We start from the raw sequence: 23727 nt of genomic DNA, 5'->3' as shown, positions 1-23727 counted from the left end.
GATTTACCCTAAATCAAATGCTTGGCTTCAGCACTGTAGTGTCACTTCTTTTTAAAATCTTTGTAATGAAACTAGATGAAACACTGAAATGAAAACCTCATTTTTATTTACAGTCTGTTTAAAATGTCATCATGAAACAAGGTAATTTTTAATGACATTTTCCCCTTGTTATGATAAATAAACCGCCAGGCATGACACCAATTTAAGTGGAAAATGCTACCCACCCTTACTCCACAGAACTCCAGTTTTGTGATTCTTGTGAGAGGTACAGTCACCTTACCTCCCAGTGAATGTAGGATGTGATATTTTGGGAAAGGCTGAGAATTTTTGCCCTCGTGTTAATAGGAGCACAGACATTCAGCATTCTCTTCTACCTCCAGGGCAAATAATTTGCCACAAAATACTGAATGCATATTAGCAAAACCACTACTAATGTTCATCAGTGTGTTTGAAAACTTAAAAAAAAAAGATGGAAAGAAAGGAAAGTTTTTTTTTCTTTGAAACATTAATTTCAAGGAAAGTAGAAGGTGCACCTTTACCTCCAGACAATATAACTGAGATCAAATCCAGTGTGTTATCACAGACATGTAACAGCATGCCTATCAATAAGCAAAATCTTGGAAAACAAAGTAGTATTAAGGTGTTGGATATTTTTAGGTGTTACCCACCAACTACAATTAACTGGTGTTTTACACTGGGGGTGCTCAGCACACTGAAGCCAGTGTGAATCAGCTAAAGACCAGGTGCTGCCAGCAAAACTGTGCCAGTTTACATCAGCTCAATAGAATGGTGTCATTTAGACCATGAAGGGAGAGCAAAGGACATGACCCTGCCTTTACCCTTGTCTCTGTAGGTATTTTTGTATCTTTTCTCTTCTTTTTTTTCCACTGCTTGTGCATATTCATAGGAAATAGATATGACTCTAATTTTAGCACAATAGTAAACAATCCGGTCTCTTTAAAAACTACAAATTAACAAACAGTCATGCCCATGTGATGTTTGAGGAAAGAATATACCTGACATACATGAGGACCTGAAAGAGAAACTGGTTGGAAAGTGGAGAAAAATTGGATTTCACTGAGAAACTCCCATAAAGCAATAAAAACAAGGAAAGAGGAAAGACAAGGCAGAAATAATGAGATTTAACATAATGATTCTTAAACACCAGAGCTATTATTGAGACTGATGGAGAAGCATACTTTTTTAACCAGACAGTGTCCATTTGGTGGGAGGAAAGAAAAAGCTGAGGTCGGCGAACACGGGAGAGCTGGGATGCGTGAAGGAAAGAGTTAAGGCTGGAGTCACCCTCTCTGAAGTGCTCTGTGATGCTGTGCAGCGTTTCAGCCCCCAGAGCCTTCCTCCTCCTCCCTCCCTCGCTGTGTCAGAGTGGGGAGGAGGCGGGTTCTGCTGAGCTGTTAAATCCTGAGTGAAGTTTCCCCCATTTCCAGTGGCCACCGTTCTCTGAGGCTGCTTCGGAGCAGGGCTGGGGTTGCCCTGACATTCCTGGGACCGCGGCCAGCCAAGAAGAAAAAAAAGACGAGTGTTTTACAATTTGCTTTTGTCAAAGCGTGGAGAAAGGGGAAAGGGAAGCGTCCGCTGTTGTTTTTTTTCAGCATCACATTCCTGTGTTTTCCTTCAGCCTGGAAAATACATTAGTGCTGGTGCTTTCCTCTCTGGAAACAAAGGAGCTGAACGGGACTGAGGAAGCAAGGAGTGGGAAGGAGGTTTGGGAAGTTTAAAAGAGAGGGACTCGGGGCAACCAGAAGTTCCCTTTTCTTAAATGAAATCGCTGCCTGTGTGGGTAACCGGTACAGCAAAAATCCAGACCTGCAGGTAAATGGAGAAGCAGAGATCACAAAGGAAATTTCCGCTAACCTCGTCCCGCCTGTCAAGAAGGTGAAGAAGAAAGTTAAAAGACACTCAACAGGCTCTGCGACCTGTTGGGCTGCGCAAAGATAAATCACTGAACAACAGTAAAGCTGTATGGCATTGGTCTCCTTTTAAAGGAAAAAGACGTGAGAACTCGTCTCTGGCAGGGGAACTTCCCTGAGAGTGTAAGTTTCAAGTCAAATTCTTGTCTTTCTGCTCTCTGTACGGGACCCTTTCTCTGTGTGTCTTTGCATGTGTTTACAGTGAGAGTGTGAGAGAAACAGGGAGAGTGAGAGAGAGAGAAGGATGCAGATCCCGGTGTCGTTTTAGATAGACAGTATCGTGTTACAGAAGGATGATCTAATTTTTTCCTAAAGAGATCCATTCTGTGTTTTTCCCAAAAATAACTGTAAAACTTACAAAGCCACCAGGGCAGGACTGAGGTTTAATTAAGCACTTAAAAATCACACTAAATAACCAGCCTGTGCTTTGCAGTTTTGATCACTTGTGCAAGACACGGTCATACTGTTAACATCTAATTTTTCTCCTTCTCCCCACCCCCCCCCCCCCAACACAGATTGCACAATGAACTGGAGGCCAGCTCTCAGCTTAGCCCTGCTGTGGGCAGCATGGTTAGTGTGTGGCTCCGAGAAGACAGAGAGGCTAGTGGAAAGGGGGAGCCATAGAGTTAGGAAAGTGCCCCTGGCTTACAGGGCTTCAAGCAGCCTTCTGAGAAAGTCTGGAGCATCCCTGAAGAATTCAAGCCCAAATCCTCGACACCCTGTTACCAAGAGGGATTCCTCAGCACCTCCAAAGCCACCCACCAATCTCCTGCAAGGGGAAGCACGCTCCCAGGCCAGGGGCACAGGGACCAGAGTGAGATTGGTACAGAAACTCACAGCTGCAGCCAAATACCCCAAGTCTGAGATGATTAAGGATGAAGGGATATCCTCTACCACCCAGTCACGAGGGGTACGTTTCCCCTCAGGGTCAAGTTCTCCCAATGTCCTGGCCAGCTTTGCAGGGAAAAATCGGGTGTGGGTCATTTCTGCCCCCCATGCCTCTGAGGGCTACTACCGGCTCATGATGAGCCTGCTGAAAAATGATGTTTACTGTGAATTGGCTGAGAGGCACATCCAGCAGATTGTGTTATTCCATGAAGAAGGGGAAGAAGGGGGAAAAGTTAGAAGGATAACCAATGAAGGAAAAATCCTGGAACAGCCACTGGATCCTGCCCTCATCCCTAAGCTCATGAGCTTTCTGAAACTGGAGAAAGGGAAATTTGGCATGGTACTGTTGAAGAAAACCCTGCAAGTGGAGGAAAGGTATCCTTATCCAGTCAGGCTAGAAGCCATGTACGAAGTCATTGATCAGAACCCCATCAGAAAAATTGAGAAGATGAGGCAGAAGGGCTTCATCCAGACATGCAAAGCAGCTGGGGTGGAGGGGCAAGTGGTTGAGGAAGGCAATAATGGGGGCACCACGCAGCCTACCCCTGGCAGTGAACATGTCCAGGTGTCAGCAAAGAAGGAGGATCCGAGGAAGACCAATAATCAGCCAACAAGGACCAAAACAGTGAGGAAACCAATGACAACCACAGTGGCCACTCCTCTGCCCACAGTAAAGACCACTACCCTCCCTCCCACCACCACAACTACTCGTGCTACCACCCACGCAGTGACAACAGCCAGCCGGTCTACAGCAACAACTACACCCCTCCCCAGCACACAGAGGACCTGGACCACGAAGTCACATTCCACCACAGAGTACCACAGGCTGCCAGTAGCCCCTGATGTCACCACGCCACAAGTCACAGCCTCTGAGCACTTCTACTCTCCTTTGTGGAGAACAAACCGCAGGGACCGGCAGCGTGGGCCTCAGGAGAAACAACCGGCAGCCACACGGAAGCCCAACAAGGCTGCCCGCTACGACAGCTTCACAGAACCCCCAACACCTCCCTCAGTGCACTACACAAAGGGAAGTGTGGGTAGATTTAAAGATAATAGAACTGATAGGAAGGACTTTAACCACAGGGACCTGAATGTCACACCTGGGCAATACAAACCAACTAAGACTAAACCACCAAAAAAGAAGACTCAAGAAAAGATACTCAGTAACGAGTATGAAGATAAATATGACCAGAGCAAGCCTGCTAGTTCCCATTTAGAGGAACAGTTTGCAGCAGGAAATATTCCCCAAAAGAAAGGAAAAGAATCGAAGAAGCATGACCGAATGGATAAACCTGAGAAGAAGAAGAAGAAGGACAGACCTGACAAGCAGCAGAAGAGTGAGAAGCAGTCCAAGAAGGTCAAAGCTGAAAAAAAGAGCAAGCAGGACAAAGACCGCAGTAAGAAGAAGAAAGGAAGCAGGACTGAGAATGAGGATTTCTCCAAGTCCAACAAGAAGACTTTCCTACAGCCTCCCAGGAAATCAGCAACGAACCTCCTGGAATATTTTGAAGGCAAGAGGAGACTCATTGTAAGTAATTCATTAATCTGAATTTTATTACCTAAATAAAGTCTTACCTCCCTCGTAGGAGGAGTATGTGGAACTATAAGCTTATAGTGGGTTTCCATTACTCTTTTCTGGTGCTTTTGTCTTTAGAGGTAAAATTTGTAGACCTATATTATTGTTTTCAAAAGCCTTCTATTGGAAATCTTACATGCAGTATAAGAATCAGGCACCAAGAGATTAGGATAAAATCTGTTCCCAGCCACTTCCATGAGCCACCGTATAGCCATCAGATTATCTTGCTTCCAGTGGATATGTAGGTGTCAGGATCTGTATCATTAAGATCAATAAAATGAGGTTCCAGTGTGGATTACATCCATTCATCACCTTGGGGTTCTTGCCAAAGTTACCACGTTTCAGTGCACTGCATGTTCTGCCAGCTGGCACACCTGCTTTGTCTTGGTGCTGGTGTCCCAAAGCTGGAAGCAAGCCAGGTGGCTTGGCAATACTAGTGCACATCTGACTGAGGATATGCACAAAGGTATGTGATCAGGTGCTCTGAGGGATGGGGAATTTGGAATTATGATCTGATGCAAATTTGGCATTCAGATCTCCAAGATATCTTCAGATTTCCTGTGCAAACTTTATTTTGGTTGGGGTTTTTCTCCTGTTGTTTGTATTAAATTGTAACATTCCAGTAAGTTTTCAAGCCTGAGAACTTCAGCATGGTCTGGACTTACTCGTCCCCAGGTTTCATAGCACTGTATGTTTTTCCAACTACTTATAAAAACCACTTCACCTGAGACAGGAAACAGTTTTAGTTGTAGTACAAATGTTTTTTCTGGCAGATGACACATATCCTGAAGGGTACACTTTGGAAAACATTTCTTTAAAAATATTATTGTGGGAGCTGGTTTCTTGCAATTATCCTGCTGCAAGCTGGTCTGTTTCACAGTTATTGTCCAATAGTCATTGTCACAAATGCCTTTGACTTTCATGCTCCATATTCCAGTATAAATAGCTAAGGTGCCAAACTAAGATGCCAAGTTAATATTTCAACCGTCGGAATGTAATGATTCATTCTGCTGATGATTCATGGGCCTGAAAACAAGGCAACTTTCTTCTCCCCATCCCCATTCTTCAAGGTGTAGGGAATGTGCAGAGCTAGCATAGAAGTTGAAAAAAGCCATATGTTTGAAAAAATTCAACTTGACTGAATTTTGCAAATAATGCCCATTAGTTACTTGTTTACTAATATTTAGCCAAAATAAAAGCTCAGAGAGCGAAACTATAGAAGTTTCTCTCTATAGAAGTTGGGATCCTTGAAATTTGATCTCAATGTTGTGGTTTCCAAGAATATAGGCAGCATCAGGATAAATATAAACAAAGTTGAAAATAAAAGAGCCAAAAGTAAATCTCACAGATGTCAGACCACCACAGTCCTGGCAACTTAAAGGATTGTCTGAAATGTGAACCTTCTGATACTGGGCCACCTCACAGCTGGATATCTAAGAAAAGAGTTGCACAATCTCAGGTTATCAGGCCAGAACTCACTGAAGACAAATGATTATGCCATGCTGCACCTCACTTTTCCTGAATCTAATTACATCCTCAACCTGCTTACTCTGGAGCTCCCTGAATAATAGGTTTGGTTTGGTTATTAGTAAAATCAATGGCTAAACTCTATTTTCTCATTGCCATGTGGAAAATTAAAGAACTTCTCAAGTTTCTTTGAATCCCCACACGTGCCTATTTGCATTCCTTCCAATCAAACTCTTCAGTTCCCTTAGGGGAACAATCCTCACAATTAACTCTTTCATTCATGAGTCTTTTAACTCCCTCTCTAGAAAATTAGCTCACATTTCTGCAGAAGCAGCTCTACCCAAGTTGATCCCCATTGCTTTGCTGTACTTTTGCCTTTCAGACTGGCTTCCAAGGACATTGTTTCAGTGCTGTTCCAAACATCTTTTAAGAAGGACATGGGGTTTAAGCTCTACGTCATTAACAATTTCAGATTTCAGTGTGAATTTCAAACATCTGGGACTTTGAAATCTATTCTGGGTTAAGTTCAATTAGAGACAAATATAGGTCCCAAGTGCAGAAAGTGATAAAACTGTACGGGTTTTTAGTCCAACAGCCTCACCTCTCTGTGGTGGAGGTTTTGTTGCAGTCTTACAAATGTTTAGAAATTTTGGCCTTGTGAGTTTGGGTTTTTTGTTTATTTCTCTGTGTTGACGAAGTGCAAGCTGACAGTTTTTTTTGTAACACTCCATATATACCCACATGCACATATACACATATGCACACCCACACACACACATACAGGCACGCATGCAAATGAGGAACGGGAAGATAACCAGAGGAATGGAGCACCTCTCCTTTGGAAACAGGGTGAAAGAGTGGGGGTTGTTCACCTTGGAGAAGAAAAAGCTCCAGGGAGACCTTATAGGAGCCTTTCAGTACCTAAAGAGAGCTTATAAAAAAGATGGAGAGTGAGAGTTGTGGATGCTCTATCCCTGTAAGTGTCCAAGGCCAGGCTGGTTGGGGTTTGAGCAACCTAGTAGAAGGTCTAGTAGAAGGTGTCCCTGCCCATGGCAGAAGGGTTGGAACAAGATGATCTTGAAGGTCCCTTCTCACCCAAACCCTCCTGTGATTCTGTTGATAGAGACAGTGCACATACAGCCTGGGTTAAAACAGTCCTGGCACAAAACTTTGGTTGGAAATCTGCTTTGTTCTACAAGGTTTGATGAAGCAGATCAGATTCAGGCTTGACTCTGCATTCCAGCTTATGACCTCCAAAAGTAGGAGGAGACAATATAAACCAATGGTCCGTTTTTCATCTCAGTCCTCAAACCTTCCTCATAATCATTTTTTTTTTTAATTTGAAGCTTTTTTTTTTCTGTGCATTTTAAAAGCAATATTTTACATACTGTAACCCTGAAACAAAATCCCCTTTCTATCTGTCACTCTCATTCACCTTCATGTCCCAAAGCTGTAGTCATGCCAGGGGTCTTTGCATAAATGAGAGGCAGATTTTATAAGTCTAGAAATGCTTTTACATTGAACTGGATTTGTAATGAGTGTACAGTAAAAATTAGCCTTCAGGCCCAACAAACTTCAGAAGGCAGCCAGAAAATTATTATTCCTGTTACAGGTTAAAGCATAAATTTGTAATTGAAGGATTTTGGACTATTTGTGACCTTAAATCATAAAACTTGAGTCTATATTCCAGCTCCCTTTGTATTTGGGGGATCAGTGGCAGGTGTTTGATTGCAGTTCACTGCTGCCAGTTAGAACAATTACATTGCTAGAGCTGCATTATTCCTAGGAATCTTCTGCTGGAAACTACTGCATAGGATCACTGAATGTTGTTATGCGCACCCCTTGCCTGGAATATTTACATCTCCGTCACTGATGAAGGATCTGAGTTGTATGCTCTAAATTTTTTAAAAATTAAATCTTTGCAATCCTTAGAAGGCTTTGAAGTAAGTACTGTAGAATGTAGAGCTTTTTATACTTCTGTTGTTATAATTGTTCTTCTTCCTTTTTGCTCACAGCTGTGCCTTTGTGCAAGTGTAAGTTCCATAAGACATCAAAGTAGCTTAGAACAAAGAAAAGCAAAATCAGTTATTTTCAAATGAAGTCACAGGGGCCTTAGCAAGAACTCAGGGTCTCCCTAGGTGGCCATCAATTACATGAGTACTCATGTAGCCCTGATTGTACACACCCCTTGGCAGTCAAAACAGGCATGGGAGCTCTGCCTGGACTGTGGGATGAGGGCAGAGCAGCTGCTGTGAGTGAGTCAGAGCACCACTGAAGGCTGTGAGGGAGACCTGGTGGGCCTAGCAGAGCAAGGGGTAAAAGGAGAGTATGTGGCTTTTTGTAAAATATCATGATATTTCTTCTACCAGCATTGTGGTAGAAGCAGCAGAGGAGCTGGTGCAACCAGCTGTACCTGCTTCCGAAAGTTTTCCTGCAGCTGACTGAGTGTCTTTGGGTCAGGCCTGGGCATGAGGGTACACTCCAAACAGAAATAAATAACAGCTTTATGGGAAAGAAAGCCCACTTTGCAGACAGCCACTGGTTCTCCTTCAGCAAAACAATCACCTGCTTCATTCCTTATACTAAACAAACTGTTTTGTCTCTGCCACCAACCAGCTGATCACAACCCCCAAGGCGGACAACACCATGTACGTCCAGCAGCGAGATGAGTATCTGGAGAGCTTCTGCAAAATGGCAACCAGGAAGATCTCAGTCATCACGATTTTCGGCACCATGAACAACAGCAGCATGAAAATTGACCACTTCCAGCTAGGTTTTTTCCTTTTAATACTTTCCTTCCATCTCATGGGCACAATACAGACAGCAACGGGAAAAATCACCCCAGCTTTTGACCCCCAGGGTCAAAATCTAAGATTATGCAGGACCTGAAAAGTAGTTCATCTAGAAATATTTAGTGCCACCTTCTTCACACACATTCAGATTTTCCATGTAGACAGGTGACACTGGGCATCCATCTCTCTTAGGTAGCTTTGAAACAACTGCTGTCAGTGTTCACGTCCTGGGAAGCACCCATCAAACCAGTGAAAACCTGTCCTTTTGTAACAACAGTGGCTGGACAAAGACTTCATGTTGCAGTCCAGCAAAGCACTTAAGCTTAGGTATCTCTTGAATCATTGAATCGTCTCATTTCTGTCTGAATCTAAAGTTAACACCACTATGAGTGCTTTGCTGGATGAAGCCAAAGAAATACAAATATTCAACAACTCTATACTCCAAATAGAATAAAAGCTTCTAATTTTGCTTACAAGTCCACCACATCTTTCCCCTCAAAGTTCATCTGGTTTTACCAAACTTTGGGAAAAAATGTGTGATGGAACAGAAAGCTCAGGACCTGACCAGCTGCAGGATGTTTCAGGTCTGGCACATAAATGGCCAGAAGATGACAGATTTATGTCTGGCTTCCAGCTGTGCCTCTGCTACTCTCAGAGGGAAAGGATCTAGCCTTGTCTGTCTGAGTGACAGTGAGTCACAAATCCTGCCAGACTGTCCCTTTGCGCACCTCCTTGACAAATCTGGAGCAGTACAGGATTTGCCACATCAGGCCAAGGTTACTCAAGGTCACGTTTTGTGTACCTAGATCCATCTGCCTGTCAGTGGACTGTTTAGGATTATGGTTAGCTCTAGACTGGCTAATATTCAGACATTCACTCTGACACAGACCATATTCTTTCATCCTGTTCTGAACTTAACCTACATCCAAACCTTCCCGAAACCACATAAGAGTATATAACAGCTGAGTTCTCATATGAGGAATTAAATTGTTGAAGAAAAACAGGAGATTTAGAAGGGTATAGGTTAAACCTTACATGAAGTTCATCTTACAGTTTTGTCCAAAACACCAGATCCTGAGCTTTATAGCAATAAATGCAATACAAATAAATAATACAAATATCTTTTTGTTCTACCTCCCTTTCTCCTCCACCCTTCCTGTTTGTATGGCCTCTTCAAGGCTCATTCTCTGTGAGCATCAGAGGCAGCAAAAGCTCCTAAGAAACATTTTGTACACAGTATGTTTCTGCAGTGAGAAGCTTGAGCACCCAGCATTATGAGGCCTACTGGGAGTGCTGCATCTTGGGACTGAAATACAAAAGACAATAACAGAAAAGTCAACAGAAAAGACTTTTCACTTGAAATTTCAAACACATTTAGAAGTGGTCAATGAAAGATCTCAGTGACACTGGTCGAGATTAGCTCACACTGATACCAGAGAATATTTCCCACTTTCCCACTGGAATGGCACAAAAGCTGAGTGTCACTGCAGAGGTCCTCTCTTCAGACCAACGTAGCAAATGGGGTTTCTTTTCCCCGTGAGAAACAGGGCTTTAATCAACTAAACATCAGCCCCTGGATACCCATCCTACAATCAAAGCAAGCATCTACTCTATCAGGCCACTGCACTGCTAAAACAACCTGCTGACCTTCTTTGTAACCTCATTGGAATTATTTCTAGAGATAAATCTTCTACCCAGCCTGTCTAGCTGCCAAAGATGTATGGAGAAATGTTTCTCCATTCTTTCAGAGAAAAAGAAAAGAGAGTAAGGACTTTGCAGGTAGCAGCATAGTCTCAGCTCTGGTGGATCTTCATGCAAATCCCAGATGTCCTCTATGAGGAGAGTGTCAGGGACAAGCAGTGACTTGGAAGGAAAGAAGCAACTAGATTAACTTCTTTTTTCTCCACAGAAATAATTTCCAAGTTTGAAAGGCAGGTCAGCCTTTGTGGTATTATTTTTACCTCGATACAGAATTTTGTGTATTACTCTGTAATTTAATATTCTTCTTCTCATTGTAAGTTTTGAAAGAAAATCTCCTAAAAAGAAAATTCTAAAGAGCTAATAAACTTCATATTGATACCTAGAGTTTAAAGCAGAAAGGTGCCATAGGTCAGTTGGTCTAAGTTTCTCCTGTACCTTAGCTGTTTTTCATCACATTTCACAATAACAACTTTTGCATTTTTCCATCTCCATCTAGGCCATTGAGATAGTCTTTGCTTTTAAACATGAACTTTTAGTCGATGTTTTAATGGTCATACTTGCCATTAGTAATACATAAATCTCACTCATCAAGCACATTTAGATATATTTATGAAGTGGATAACCAATTAGCGCATCTTGCAATCCATCCAATCAAAAGCTAGTAGCATTGCTTGTTAATTCTTCATAAAACTTTGAACTGAGGTACATATAACAATGAAAACTCATATAAATTAGATATACAGCATGATAAGTATAACCAAATTTTAATATTTTCTGGCTTGACTTTTTTTTTGTAAGCAGTGGGCTCAAGATGTGAAATCTAAAGATCAGATTCTAATTCAGACATTTTCCCAAAATTTTAATTCAGAAGTTTCATTCAGTCTATACACAGGATGGATCTACTGCAAAATTTGAATCAGATCAGTATGCTCCTTAAAAGCCCTGTATGTTTAGAAAACAATTTTAAATGCTTTGCTGTATAATGACTAAAATCTTTCGTGTTGCTGTGGATCAATTAATCACATCTCTATTTGCTGACAAATAATTATGGACCAAGGGACTGAAAAGTTGTACCTCTGGATTCCATCTCTTGATGACCTGCTGTGTCTCTGACTTCAGGCAGGTTACTTAAGCCATGGCTGAGGTTTCTAAGTGAGGAGATGAATATAATATTCATGGTGGTGTCACAGGGCATAGGCAGGTTAGCAAGCTCTTGGTGCCCAGGTAACATTTCACTTGGTGTGTGGCTTAGCCTGTCCTTGGCTTTCCAGGCTTACAGTTATGGAGGCTTTTTTCAGCACTGTTGCAGTTGTATGGAGCTGTACTGAGGACATGGAGACTTTCAGGACTTGACTGCAATTCACCCTGGTTGCACAGGATGTAAGGGACCTCAGTAGCTCCACGGGCTTCTCTTCAACTCTCTGTCTTCAGAAGTCTTTTTCTCATTGTTTCAGAACGTTTTCTTAGAGTGGATCACGGAGTAGGTACAAGTCATAATCAAAACTAACTTTTGGCCTGTCAGGCTGCTAGAATCAGCAAGCAGAAGGAGGAGGGAGTGCCAAAGTGGGGTATCTAGAGAGGTGTGCTGCCAGCACTGCAGCATTCAAGACACGTTGAACAGTTTCTGGTTTCTTATAATCACTGCATGTAAATTTTTAAGACTGGTAAGGTTAACTCTACTGTCCTGGCCTACCTCAAGCTGTTCTAGCTATATTTTACTGACCCAAATCACCTATGCTGTTTCATTTGCACATGGTGCACATAGTCAAAATTTCTATTTTCAATTACAGAAGTGGCTATATTTCAGGAGCTCGTGAAATGATTAGTACATGCATATACATGTATGAGCGTATTGAAAAAAATCTCAAAGATCTTTCCAGGAAAAAGCAAGATTTCTCAAAAGAATGTACAAATGATAAATACTGAAGTGCATGAGTCCTAGGATCATCTGATTTTCAAAGACTATGGGGATGGAAAACTAGACAGTTAAAAGTCATATGAATGAAAAGTTCACACACATGATTTATAATACATTGAATATGCAGCAGGAAGAGAGCTTCTGAGAAATGAATTTTCCCTTTTCTTTTAAGGCAAAATCAAAGGCAGAATGCTGTGTGATTCCATGACTATTTTTATTTCTCCTTTGCCTCACATTAAGATAATGAAAAGCCCATGAAAGTGATAGAAGATGAAGATCTTGTGGACCAGCAGCTCATCAGTGAGTTGAGGAAAGAGTATGGGATGACCTACAATGATTTCTTCATGGTGTTGACAGACACTGACATGAAGGTCAAGGTGAGGGTTTCAACTCTTTGAACTCAGTTCTTTTGAAAGAAAATGCATTGGAAACATATGAAAAAAATTTGAAAAATTTAGGAAATTACACTTCACTTGCCTGTGAGGCACATCAGATACTGATGCAGGATCTGGTTATTGTTCAAGGACAAGCAAAAGAACAAACAGTAAGTGAAATTTTCAGAACTTAGGTAGCTATCTTCATTTTCTGCACTTAGGGGATCTCAGGAATTGTGTGTTTCTGGTGAAATTATGAGGAACAGAACCTCTTCACACCTGACAGGGTTTTAATGTAGTACCTGGCATTCTAAAACACACAGTTTGGCTGCTCAACAGGATGACAGCACATTACATAAGGACAATCCTCTACTTGAATGGCCTTACAAAAGGATATAACAACTGCAATGTCCTGGCTTTATCACTTAGGGCAAATGCTGAAAATATAACACTTCTAAAGGGCAGTCTGACTGCAAAAACAATTATATTTCCTAGTTTCTGATCTGTTTGAGGCCCTGTTGCCTGAGTGCAAATTAGAATACTTGGATCTCCAAATGTCCTACAGGGCTGTGATACATGCAGAAAGACTGCTAATAGGAGCATCTTCCTACCCACCTGTCTTGGTTTTTTTTCTTAACAGCAATACTATGAAGTACCCATAGCAATGAAGTCTGTGTTTGATTTGATTGACACCTTCCAATCACGAATTAAAGACATGGAAAGACAGAAAAAAGAGGGCATTGTCTGCAAAGAAGATAAGAAACAATCCCTTGAGAGCTTCTTATCCAGGTATTGGCTTCTGTTCTTATCTACTGCTAGTTCTACTAATTATCTACTAATTATTATTACCAGAAAAATACCCATGTAACTATTTCTGGAATTTTAAAATATAGATTTAACAGTATTTACAATAATAAACAAATACAGAGATGCAGCCAGAGCTGAATGTAGTCTTGTATAGAATGCTGAAAGACAGGAAGCATGCTTCCTGACAAACTACATCTACCTTGGACACTGATTTTCAGGGCCTCAGTTTCCCCATCATGACATGGACATAGTAAAACTGATGTGTATTAGAAGAGCAAATAAGGATTAATTCACCAGATGTTAGCTCAATGTTTTGAATGTATGAAGCACAGTGTTTATGTGTTTTGATCATCAACCATCCCAATCTCATTAATTCCATTCTAATCCCTCCCATGTAGTTCAAATCAGTAATTAATTCTCTCTAACTTATTTCTTATCCTGCTTGAGATAACAGTTTGTCTTTGCCAGTATTAGTCATGCATATTATTAAAGGTCTTGCAGATGTTTTTTGCAAAATGTCGGAGACCTTCTACAGAAAGACAATTTTGTTTCTGCAATCTCTACATGCATCTCTACTCTACCTTGAGACCTAAATTCCAGGCAAAAAATTTATCTGGACTGTGGGCATTCAGACCCACAGAAGAGCTGTGCAGTTACAGCCCTCTCTCAATTATCACAGGATAGTTGACAAATTAGGGCTACCCATCCTTCTAGACCTTACCTGTTACAACTGCATCCTCGTCACCTACTATGAGAATGCATGGCAATACACTTAATTTAAAAATAAGCTTTAAAAATAAGCTTTAAAAGTAAGCTTTAAAATAGGCTTTAAAATTAGTGAGGCAACAAGTAAATGAATAAGTTGTTGGTTTGTAAACATTTTAAAATTCAATGGTCACTTCAACAGAAGGAGAACTTTTAACAAGACCCACCCCACCCGCTTCACCACCTCCTGTTTAGGTCCCAGTGATTCATCCTTGAGACCACCAAGAAGAACCACAGTTTGGAAACAGCTGATCAGCACAAGAAAGGTCTTGTATACTGAAAAGGGACAGGCCCCAAATCCTTCTTTGCTTGGAAACAGCCCTAGTAATAAACACACATTAGAAAACTGGGCACGAAAAAGGCAGAATGTTGCATCTATAAACAGAACTGCTGCTGCACAGAATGCATTTGTTGTCTGTGAAACAAGCATCAGGCTTTAAATATTGGGTGGACTTCTCTAGCTACATTAACTGGTCAGATTCCCTGTAAAATTAATTCCAGCTTTGTCCTGTATCATGTTCCCAGTTGAACAAGAGCTCTGGCATCCTCTCCCTGGTGTTACTCCTTCCAGAGCTTGTTCTTAACAAACCTGCCTGGTATGAAAGGAGACCATGAGAGCCAGAACCAGCCTGGGTAATGCTTAAAAGCCATGTAGAAAGAGGAAAACCTTAAGTTTGGGGGCGAGTCTCCCTCTTAGATCTAGACACTGGCTGTGCTGCTCCCCAGGCTCACACAGGAGAACAGGATGCAAAACAGGTAGAGGAAGAAAGGATCCATGAAGGGCTGGGTCTGGCAGATTTGTCAGGAGTATTGGTCCATGATTTCTGATGTCAGAAATAAAGCAGAAATCTCTACATTAGTGTTGATGAACTAGCAGCTGTGAAGGACCAACTGAATTCATTCCTAAGATGTAGTCCCAGATGAGCACACCAAGTGCTCCTGGGGTAGGGGAATAAACAGCTTGAATGTCTTTCAAAACTTTTCAGCTCTGTGTAACTGTGTAACACCAAATGAGATATTTAAAAAAAAAAAAAACATAGAACCAAAAAGAAATATAAAAGTATCTTCAAGTGACTTGCAGGTTTTCCCTAGGCAACATAGCAACATATGATCCAATGGCCACATTCTCACTCATTGTTCATAGGTAACCAAGGGCTTCTCTATACAAAATAGCACAAATATTATTTTGTTCACCATTTGCAGAACAATGACACTAAATTTACCTCCTTTTCTTCATATCACATATATGATCCTTAATGATTCTCATTCGTATTCACTTAACTGTACATGCACATTCATGTTTCTTTGCTGTTCCTCCTGAGAAAGATGAAAATCAAGGTTTGTTTTTCAAGGATTTACTTTTATAGTTGTAAAAAAACATCAGTATCAATCAACAAGCAAAGACGTCAGCATGCCCTGCTCTTCTAACAACTTCTTCTCTGACTTTGAGCAGGTGCCACCTTATTTTCAGTTTCTCTTAACTGAAGCAGAATTGACTCTTTGCATTAGCCTTCATTTTGAGATCTTCACATGGTACAGCAGAAAAACAGGCTATTATTATAACAGAGTAACATCTGCATCCATTTAAAAGATCATTTCCTGCTGTAAAAATATCTCTGCAGCTTTGCAAATTCCTATAAATCTGATTTATTTAGGTTAAGTGAAGATGTACCTATATTTAAAAAACAAGTTGTTGAGAGAGTATTAAAAACCTCTAGAGGTTAGAATTTTTAAAAATTTTAAGTGTTCCTATGGCACTGCCTTTCCTTGACAGGAAAGAAAGGAGATCCTTATGCAAAATCTTAGGTAGATGGTGCAGTCCCTATTAAAGAAAGATTCCAAGATCTATCTTACTGCCCCATGCATGCCCTATAGAGCCATGGGCTGACACAACCACACACTTCCAAACAAGCTCAGATTTAGAGCCATGTTGAAGGTATTTTGAGCAAATGTGGTGCAGGAAAGAAAAAAGAGGTCAGTGATTATTTACAAAGAAGTATGAGTTATGTCTGAAATGAAGATCCACCCTAATTCTCAGACAGCTCTTGGACTGCAAAATAACTGTGCAGTTCCAGCAGTGGTGAATGACGTAAAAGCTAAATGCCTAGTGAGGAATTCCACAGGAATCCTTCTCTCTTGAATATACACTTCTCAGTACTGCTGGAACTATGAAGGGCTTTGAGCAAAGATCATAAACTTTGCAGTGTTTGTTTGGTGAAGCAGCAGCACTGCAGGTGTTTCTTTGAAAGTTTTGGAGGGGTAAAGTTCAAAACAAGCTGTAAAATTCAAACAAAACTTTATCCTCTCCCAGTGATGGACAGAACTGGGAAGATTTCCCATCCAGCTGTTACTTAGAAGTTGTGAGAGATTTGACATATATCAGCCTACAGAAAACAGAAGCACTGAGAGGACATGAGTCACATGTCATGACCATGCATGGCCACACTCTCTTTTCAGGTTCCGATGGAGAAGGCGCCTGGTGGTGATCTCTGCTCCCAGTGATGAAGATTGGGCTTATTCCCAGCAGCTTGCTGCTCTCAGTGGACAAGCCTGCAATTTTGGTGAGTCAGAAGGAATTATATTCTGGCTCCCCCAAACCGCATCCTTCCTGGTGATGTCACCACAGTTCCTTTGCTCAAGTTTGAACCTGGACAGTCTCAGGTCTGACAACTGAAAACCTTCCTCCAGATCCAAATGGAAGGTTATGTTAAGCAGGTAGTACAGCACACTAGTGGCTAAGACAGCTAAACAAAGGATTCCCTGGAATCATTTTTGAAACATTAAACTCATGTACCAGAAAATACTAGCACTCTTCTGGCTTGTACTTCAGGAGACTAATAGTTGTTTTGGGGCTTTTTTGTACTACACAACTTGACAAGGAAAATGCTTTGGTAAGGGCAGATCCTTTAAAGTCCAACTGCAAACTAGGCCAGGCATCAGGGAAATGCATGGACACCAAGGTTTTTTTCTTTTCCTTACTGCTTCATTGCCAGAATCTGTAAGGATATTAATGGAATCCATTTCAATCCAATAAAGGCCCTCCCAGACACATAACTAGGTACTTAAGGTCCACCTACATAGTCAGTGGAGAGAGAAGGGCTCCTCCAGGAGACAACTAAGGGGAAGACCCAGAGGTACTCTTTTGTCTTCATGCCACAAAGTGCAGAGAGACTTACTCCTTAAGTCCCTAGCAATGCACACACCATACAGGGTCTAGACTCAAGTCCTTCAACAGAACAAAACAGGTCCCTTTGAACAGCTGCTATTTCAATGCATTTCAATTGCACCAGAAGGGAGATCTGCACAGTATGATTGTTAACTCATAATCACCTGGCTTACATTCAGAGCATCAGCATCACCTCATTTGGAAAGTACCAACGTAAACTCCAACATGGGCCACTGCAAAATGCTTTCTGAAGAATAAAATGTAGTCAAAACAGTTGAGTATCCCCACCCTTTGGTAGCTTGAACATAATCCAGTGAGCTTCTAAAGCACTTATCAACTAAGCACCTTTAACTAAGTGGTATGTTTGCAAGCATCTTACGTCCAAGTTATAAAAGCAGTTACATCAAAGATTTTTTAGATTGTACTGACTCGTGTTACATGAACAGTTCATGCTGTCCCTAAGGTCTTTCTTCAAAGCAGAGGCAACAGTCCAAGCCTCTGTGCAGAACAAATGGAAGAAGTGAGTATCTGTCATAAGCTATTCCCTGTAGTCATTCAGAGTTTAACTGGCATAGATTATGTTTAAATAATTTTTTACTGTGTGTATGATAAGTAAAAGCTTTACTAGTCAAGAAAACAGTGTAGGAAGATCCTGGAGTTGGAGAATGGCCTCTGCAATTTACTGGTGATTCTGATGCTTGTATCCATATGCTACAGAACCACATCACCATGCTGCTGTCCTTGGAACAGCTGTATGCAACTGATAGCACATTTACTCAACACATAAGCTTATCCTTATGTTTGAGACAGATTACTTGACTGGCAGGGACTCCATAGAAACCAGTAATTCTCCTGGAGGGCTGGCTGAGACTGGGCCCTAATATAGCAAGAACAGACCTGGCTGATTAAACTGAAATCTGTCCAAAGATCTGGTCTGAACCAAAACCTTTATTTCCTCCACAGGTCTGCGCCACATAACAATCCTCAAATTGCTGGGAGTTGGAGAAGACATTGGAGGTGTCTTAGAGTTGTATCCAATTAATGGTAAGTGACTGTTTCCAGTTTCTTCAATACTACCTATGAAGGGCATTATACAGTGCTGAGTACTTCTTTGCTGTAATTCCTTTAGAGGAATGAGTATGATTGTTTTCCTGTTTTGTTTCTTTTAAGAAATAAGATGACACAAAAATAAACAAAAAGCTTTCTTGGTGTTTCTGGGGTAAATATTTTATAGGTTCTTCAGGGAAAAAAAGCATAAATATCTGAGATTCACCTCACATTTTGATTTCCTGTGAAATCAGTCCCCAGGATGCTCTTCTGCCAGCCTTGCTGTCAAAGACAGGAATGTCTGTGCCTATTTACATGCTCAAGAGTTTGCAGGGCTAATAGAACACACACTCAGCAGATTCTCCTCTATGGATCCCTCATTTATATTCATAGAATGGCTTGGAGTGAATAGGACATCTTAAAGATAATCTAGTTCCAACCCCCCTGCCATGGGCTGACACATCTTTCACTTCAGCAGGTTCCTCAAAACCCCATCCAACCTATCCTTGAACACTTTCAGAGACAGAGCATCCACATGGGCAACCTGCTCCTGGGTCATACCACCTGTATCCTAAAAAACCTCTTCCTTATATCTAATCTAAATATACCCTGTTTCTGTGTAAAATTAATACCCCTTGTTCATTCTCTGGGCCCTGGTAAAAAGTCTTTCTCCATCTTCCTTATAAGCTCTCTTTAGTACTCCACTTGCATCCCAGCATACTCTTCCAGGTAGATCCTTAAGAGAATCCTTAAGCAGTGTCAAATGCTGTGGGTTCCTCTGCTACCTAATCCAAACAACTGCCTCCATCTGTGGAGGAACAAAGAGAAAGCAGCTTATTTATTCTGTGCATTAAAGCATTCTAGTCCTTCTACAGCACAGGAACATTAAGTCCATGTATGAGGAAAAAGTAAACAGAGGAAGCTGATGTCAGACTTCTTCCATCAACACTCTTGCAGCCTCCACTGATTTTTCACTGGAGGCTTCATGACCTTGTTTATAGTTCCTATTTGTTAAGATCAACAGATCTTTGTCTAATCTCTCCTTGAACTGATGTTGACTTCTAGCACGTGTTCTACTGGGAGAGCTTTTAGAGAAGTACCTTTTATTTGGCCCCTCTGCCTTTGTTTGATTCCTCTTATTTCTTGTGTGGGAAAAAAGGTGAAGTTTTAATCACTATGCATCCCTGCAGTAACACTGCATTCACTCCTACCTTGCTTCTGCTTCAACAATGCTATCATTGGACCTTTGGAAGCCTTCTGAAAATTCACATGGCCTTTATCAGCCAGGCCACTCTTAACCACCTGCTTGCTGACCTCTTTCAGAGAACCTCAAGTCTGTAAGGCAAGGCGCCACAGTGTTAAGAGTCCTGTTGCCAAGCCAACTATGTATATATGTGCCCACTAATCTTAGTTTACTTACAGTTTCTACTCATTTACCCAAGACAGACTTCACACTTGAAAGCCTGGAGTTCACCAGATTTACCGTAGAACATATACGTTAAAGAGGAAATGGCATCTACCTCATTCCATACTGCACATATCATGACAGTTCAAGAGTGAGGCTCTATATCCTGCAATTCTTCTATCACACTTCAATTATTTTAATTTCTTTCATTGTTACTGTTTTCCACATATGTCTTCTGCAGTACATAAACTGGTGACCCAAGCTGAAAAGACATCAAAGAAATTAATGGATTTTGGGTGACAAAAAGATGTATCACACTACAGTAGCTTCAAGCTAGAGAATAAGGAAAAGTTTACTCAACTTTAAAAAGCTGTTAAAAATACATCCTTTTTTCAAAGGAGAGTAATTTCTTTTCGGATACAGGAAATGGACCTGAACTTGCAAATTACAAGAATCTTATATTGCCAACTCTTGGCCTGTATCTTATCTCCATTGCTAATTTTTTTATCTAGAAATCATCATCATCTCCTGAACAAAACATTAATGCTGATTTTATGTGATCACTTTCTAGGAAGCTCAACTGTAGATCGAGAAGACATCCCGGCTAATTTAGTGAAAGACATTCGGAATTATTTCCAAATTAGCCCTGAATATTTCTCCATGCTTCTAGTGGGGAAAGATGGCAATGTCAAATCCTGGTATCCTTCTCCCATGTGGTCTATGGCGATTGTGTATGACCTGATTGATTCCATGCAGCTCCGGCGCCAGGAAATGACAATCCAGCAGTCACTGGGCATGCAGTGCCCCGATGATGAGTATGGTGGCTATGGCTACCACAGCTACCACCAGGGCTACCAGGAGGGCTACCAAGATGACTACCGTCACCATGGAAGTTACCACCATGGATATCCATACTGAACAGAGTGACTTAGCCTCTGGCTGCCCCCATGTCTGTCTTCCAATAGCTATCCAAGCAATAGGTGGCCAGTTGCAGAAAATCTTCCCAGGCCACCTAGATATCCACGCCTCGTTCCTCTGCTGTTCAATCAAGGGACTTTGGTTACTTGCCTTCTCAAAAAATGCAGAAGCCTTTACAGTGAAGCCATTCAAACCAGTAGCATTGAAGCTTTAAACAATAAAGACTCCTTTATACTTTTAGACCTTTATAAACAAAGGCCATCAGCAGGTGCTGTTTGTACTAAAACCAAACAAAAGAATCCCACACCCCCAGCCTATGGGCAATACAATTGCCCAACAATGTGCTTTTTACTACTTTTTCTAAGGAGGAAAAAAAAAAGTATATTTATTGGAAAGTGAGATTTCATTATGCTTGTGAAGAAAAACAAAAAACCACATTTTGGGTCTCTCAAAAAAAAAAATTAAGAAAGAAGCATGGGGCATGCTCTTTAATAATAACAACAACAGTAATAAAATCTTTTTGAAACACCATGTTTAAAAAGACAGCATCCCTTCTACAGTGCATTACCATTGTAATTAGCTGACTTTATGAATGAAAATAAGACTTATGGCTATGGCAGAACCTGTTCCAATACAATACAATATAAAGTTCTTAACTACAAAGCTTACTGCATGGCTATTTATTCTTTCAGTTGGGGTTCCTGTTCTTTTAGGTCCTGCCCACCTCACTGATAAATCCAAGTTAATGAGAGCTAAGCGGACATACCAACGAGAGTTAGCACTGTCTGAAATACAGAAATCTGAAATGCATTATTTTCATCAGAAAAAGAAATCTCATTCAAGTATATTTTTCTTGAGGTGTAACTAGCTCTCTATAATAATGCATTTAATTAAACTCTTACTCCAAATTTCAAATTTTCTTTTACCTTTTCTGCTCATACCCTTGCCTACAAAAGTGATCTGGATTAAATGTTTACAAAAGTATTTGAGATTAAATTAATCTGCTAAACCATCTCTATTTCTGCCACACTTTCAGAAATTGGTTTTTTTCTCCCTTCTCATTGATGTCCTTGGGCATTGGAACTGTAGCACCACTCTACCCTACTGAAACCAGTATCAGGAACTGCTTCCATAGCTATGGTTTCAACCATGCATAGTCATTGTTTCTAGTCATTTGGGTTAGATTTCTAAATATTAAAGATGCAGCAGAAAGATTATGGAATATCTTTAAGTGAAGATACCATGTCAGCCTTTATAATGGAATATTGGTCACTTCTGAGGTTGAAGGTGTGCCTGACCAATCATATTTCTTTTTATAATCCATGATGTGGGTGCACATCACATATATAGATGCACACAACAGGGCAGTTGTACTAGGTATTGCTATCACAGAAGTAGCACAGGAGTAGGGAAAAGCTACAGCTTTAAACTGGCCAGACCATGCCTTCCATTTTGACTTCTTCCATTTTCCTGATTCCTTTTTTTCCCAGATGAAAACAAAACTGGATAAAGCAACAAGTTCACTTAAAAACAGATGCTGTCTTTAGAAACTTAAGTCACAAAGGGTCAAGCATCACTTGCCCTTCTGAATGCCAGAGGAGCAGACAAATGGTCACAAGGCCTCAGCTGTACAAACCTGGTCCCTCTCTGGGGCAGGCTGCCCTGCCTATCACAACATCCAGTCAGTGCAGGGTACAGCTCCTGCCTAACCTTTCTCAGGTGACTGGATGGAGCTAACTGGGGGAAGGCATTTAACAGAATGATTTTGAGAGGACTGCTGCCTGCAGAGAGCTTCTGAGCTCTCAGTGACAATAGCCCTTCCACAGCTGAAAGCAGTGGACAGATAAATTCAAAAAACCAAAAGAATCACAGGACGGAAGGGTTTCTAGAAGAAAATGGAATGTCCTGTAGCTCACTTTTAGAAAACAAGAGCTCATTGCATTACGGTATCAAGGTCTGCTGCCTAACTTTCCTTGCCTAAAGCAAAAGCAGAGGAAAGTATACGAGATGCCTAACAGGCACCTCCTGTAGACAGAAAGAAACACACCCTTGGAGCATTTTCTTTCAGGTGTTCATTTAAACTTTCCTGTAATCTTGTTTTCATGTAAAGTCTTTAAATGAAAGCCCTTTTAACTCACACTACAAATCACATAAATTAAATGTCCTGTGCTGCAAGGGTTAACTTACCTTAAAAAGAGTGCAGCACCTGATCCAAATGGCCTTTTTTTTATACCCCTGTCTGAAATTCAAAGTCAAATTGTGCAAGTACCAAACCCTGCCTAGGCATTCAGTGGGAGTTACATTAAAAAGACAACTTCAAACAAGGTGTCCCCTTATCAAGGGAGGTAGGAATGGACTCTTAACCAAAACTGCACATCCAAATATTCATAGAATTTGTAGAAGAATCTGCATTATTCTACATTCTAGTGTCTATTTCTGCCTTCATTACAAAATGATACAAAATATCCAGAAACTCAAAGCAATGATTTAAAATCCTGGTTTTGCAACCCACTTTTCCCTACAGAAAACTAAAAGCAAAGCTAGAAGGAGCACCAAGCCAAAATATTATTTCAACAACAACATGTAGTTATCTTGCAGGCTATAAGCATTCAGGAGTTACATTTCATCAAATGAGAACTTCATTTGTCAAAACAATCAAATCCAGATCACCGGATCTCCCCCTGCAGCATCACTCTGAGGACAGATTTACTGAGACTCAGGTCCTTTTTCAACATATCTTAGTGGGAAGATTCTATGCAATAAAGAAAGTCTTTTTTCTTATACATATCTATGGCATTTGATTCAGCTCCAAGAGGGCTGTTTTCATCCACAGTCTGTCTTTGAAGCTGCTACATTCACAAAATAGATGAAATTAACCAAAATAAATACTTCCTTAATTGACTTGTTACAAGCAAGGGGAACACGAACACACCTCTCGTCCTGGGATGTTTTGTGAACTATTTCCTCAAACC

General features: G+C 40.9%; 1 protein-coding gene across 1 annotated transcript; it reads left to right on the top strand.

Moving 5' to 3' along the window:
- The first annotated feature begins 1417 nt into the window (after positions 1 to 1417).
- On the top strand, positions 1418 to 21418 carry CCDC80 (coiled-coil domain containing 80). Its single transcript, XM_064721777.1, has 8 exons — positions 1418 to 2054; positions 2447 to 4347; positions 8479 to 8635; positions 12514 to 12650; positions 13288 to 13436; positions 16677 to 16780; positions 18349 to 18429; positions 20409 to 21418. Exons 2-8 carry the CDS (start codon positions 2455 to 2457, stop codon positions 20753 to 20755), a joined length of 2868 nt encoding a protein of 955 aa, XP_064577847.1. The 5' UTR covers positions 1418 to 2054; positions 2447 to 2454; the 3' UTR covers positions 20756 to 21418.
- The last annotated feature ends 2309 nt before the right edge of the window (positions 21419 to 23727 follow it).

Source organism: Zonotrichia leucophrys, chromosome 1, assembly GCF_028769735.1.
Source record: "Zonotrichia leucophrys gambelii isolate GWCS_2022_RI chromosome 1, RI_Zleu_2.0, whole genome shotgun sequence".
Classification (NCBI taxonomy): domain Eukaryota; kingdom Metazoa; phylum Chordata; class Aves; order Passeriformes; family Passerellidae; genus Zonotrichia; species Zonotrichia leucophrys.
This window is presented reverse-complemented; position numbering and strand designations above follow the sequence as displayed.